General features: G+C 45.4%; 1 protein-coding gene across 1 annotated transcript; it reads left to right on the top strand.

Annotated features, from left to right (window-relative positions):
* Nucleotides 1–284: 284 nt before the first annotated feature.
* Nucleotides 285–1,241, top strand: LOC120552212 (gamma-crystallin M2-like). The gene is made up of 2 exons (XM_039790047.1): nt 285–677; nt 962–1,241. Exons 1-2 carry the CDS (start codon nt 402–404, stop codon nt 1,238–1,240), a joined length of 555 nt encoding a protein of 184 aa, XP_039645981.1. The 5' UTR covers nt 285–401; the 3' UTR covers nt 1,241.
* The last annotated feature ends 2,170 nt before the right edge of the window (nt 1,242–3,411 follow it).

Raw genomic sequence — 3,411 nt, 5'->3', positions numbered from 1 at the left:
ATCACACCTGCCATCCACGTTATGAAAGTAACACTCATGGCTTTAACTGTCGCCCCTTAAACTGGAGAAGCAGAAAAAAAAGAAACAACTCAATATGGATAGACCTCTTTAACAATGGAGAAACTAACTGTGCACACACACACACACACACACACACACACACACACACACACACACACACACACACACACACACACACCTTTGTTAATTGTCCTGTAGTCATTGTTTTTGTTTTTGCTGTAACAAAGAGAAACCTGACGACATATTTCCCTGTGGGCAAAGCCTATTAGCTTCAATGGTAAGTTGCTGAGCAAGGGGGTTCTCTGTGGTTCGGACGTTTGGACAGGTATAAAAGGAAAGGGTTAAACCAGGTGGGAAGCAACAGCACATCCACAGCCAACATGAGCAACAGCGGCATGAACATGAGGGGCAAGATCATCTTCTACGAGGACAGGAACTTCCAGGGGCGCTCCTATGAGTGCATGGGCGACTGCCACGACATGAGCTCCTACCTGAGCAGGTGCCACTCCTGCAGGGTGGAGAGCGGCTGCTTCATGTTCTACGACCAGCCCAACTACATGGGAAACCAGTACTTCATGAGGAGGGGAGAGTACTCTGACTACATGAGCATGATGGGAATGAGAGACTGCATCAGGTCCTGCCGCATGATCCCAATGGTAGGTTATAAATCACACTATCATCCTACTACGGGTGACATCACACGCAAAAGCTACTCCACCTAGGGGCAGCTCTACTGATTTTGTACCTCCTACAGTTAAGAGAAATTTAGGTAATGGGTCCTTTTTGTATGTAGCAACAAGCCTGTGGAACATCAAAAGATGGTCAGATGTTTAGGAGGTTGGTGCAAAGATAACAAAAAGGGTCAAATAAAATCAATCGATCAATCAAAACGGGACACTATATATAATATCCATTTGTTTTTATTCCCTTCAAAAAACAGCACAGAGGCCAGTTCAGGATGAGGATCTACGAGAAGGAGAACTTCGGGGGCCAGATGCACGAGATGATGGACGACTGCGACAACGTCATGGACCGCTACCGCATGTCCAACTGCATGTCCTGCCACGTGATGGACGGCCACTGGCTGATGTACGAGCAGGCCCAGTTCAGAGGCAGGATGATGTACATGAGGCCCGGCGAGTACAAGAGCTTCAGGGAGATGGGCATGAGCGGCACGAGGTTCATGAGCATGAGGCGCATCATGGACTCTGGCTACTAAATATTCACCCAGTGTTTCAAATACCAATAAATAAAGTAATTTTTGCACTAAACACAAAGAAAAGGAATAAGCGTTTTATTCTTTGTCGTCAAGGAAATCTAGGATTTACTGCAGGGACATTGTAGCCTGGAAATCCAGACCCCAATCCGAAAGATTAAGGGTCTGGCATTGAGAAATGAAAATGGCCCAACTCGAGGGGCGGCACCAAGCATGCATTTGAAAATCTCACTGCACACAATTGGATAACACTACGACCAATCACAACAATACACGGGCTGACGTATCCCCTTAGGGGCGCTTAGCTACCAGCGGAGCTAAGGCCGGTTACACATTGCCTGCGTGGCGTGAGCGTGGCGTGTCAGCTGCGTGGCGGCTGCGTGGATTTTTCTATGTCTTTACACACCAGAAACGTGTCTGATGCGGCGCTGCTGCTGCTGCTAGCCTTGTCTGGATACATGTATCTGTATATATGTTTCCCATTGATAAAATGAAATACCATGTTAAACATAAATATATACTGATCTGATTACAGCAAAGACAACGTCGGCAGTATTGACGGCAAAATAGGCCACAGGATATTTTGTTCTGTATTGACAGGTGCAATATTAGAAAATTAATTACATTTATATCTGCATTTATATCAAAACCTAGACACGGCGTGTCGCGTGAAAAATAGCAGGCACGCGTTTTCGGCGCGGCTCGAGCCGTGTCACGCAGGCAGCGTGTAAGCTCTAACCTGTTAACATGGGAGCCGAAATATAAACGGACACGCCACGGAGCCGACACGCTCGCGCAACGCATCCAGTGTGTAACCGGCCTAACTGGTAGATTAAACTGTCGTCATCTGTTTAGCTCGCCTCTGGCCCGCCTATATCAGATACACCGATGTGATTGGTGCAGCTCGGCTACAAGGGCATAGTTAGGGCAGAGTGACTCCCTGAGCAAATTCAAATTGTGCTCTTGCGAGAACTCTGGATTTCTAAGGTAGGGACATTGAGTCTCTGTAACAATAAGAATAATTCATCACAAATAATTAGTAAGATAAGGGCAAAATAAATCTTCTTCTTTTGGTTGTTATTAATTATTAGCTGTGTGTGCTGCCCTCTCCAGCCTTCTGATTGGGTTAGGGGATTAGACATTCACTTCCTGTGGCGGTGTGCGTTGGCCAGCTGCTGCAGCCCAGCACGCTCACACACCCCTCAGGTTCTCAGCGCCAGTGGTGTCGCCTGGATGAATGCTCTGCACTGGAAATGGAGCGGGTCATAGAGCAGCACCACCCACGAAGTTATAGAATTATTATGAGTCATATTTCTATAATTATTATAGTTAGTGGAGGTAGATGGCCGCCCACCAAGAGCCCGGTTCTGTCCAAGGTTAAAGGAAGTTTATCATCGCCGCTGTCCCACTGAGTAAACTGTTGGCTCTCTGTATTTTATAGAGTGTGGTATAGACCTGCTCTGTGTCTATAAAGTGACACTATAAATAAAATGGAATTAAACTGAATCGTCATTTAAAAAGACTGTAATCAGGCATTCTCCACTCAATGTTTGTAGATGTGTGTTAGAACTATCCAATTAAAGTGAAAAACAGTTGAGAACAGTAGAAATTGCTCTATGGTGTTTTAAGCCCCCAACATCGACTTCAAGGCAAGGCTGTGACCGTCGACTTGAAGGCACCTAACCCTAACCCTAACCCTAACCCTAACCATTGCCTAATCCTAGATCCTAGATGACGTTGGGGGCTTAAAACACCAAACACCGTAGAAATTCTATAAGCTATGGACAGAACACATACATTCCATTTCAGATCATCCAGCCATGAGGGCAAGTTGTCTCTATTTTAGTTCAGTCGTGAAATAATGTTTGTAAGAAACAGGTGCTATATTATGCATGCAAAGCATCACTCATAGTAGGAAAAGAAATAGCGGAGAAATCTGGGACACCAGCTGGTTTCTTATGTTTCATGTCATAATACTGTATGTCAAACATTAAACCTGGACAAGACTCCCATCCATTCAACAGACACAGTAAAGGCTGACAGGGAAATAATCAGTTATTATGTCATTCAAGGCCTTGTACAGTGATTGTCATCAATTTGCATTACTGAGCTCCTGATGAATGCCAAACACATCTTATGGCGCTGACACACCAACCCGATTATCGGCCGTCGGA

This window comes from Perca fluviatilis, chromosome 22, assembly GCF_010015445.1.
Source record: "Perca fluviatilis chromosome 22, GENO_Pfluv_1.0, whole genome shotgun sequence".
Classification (NCBI taxonomy): Eukaryota; Metazoa; Chordata; class Actinopteri; order Perciformes; family Percidae; genus Perca; species Perca fluviatilis.
This window is presented reverse-complemented; position numbering and strand designations above follow the sequence as displayed.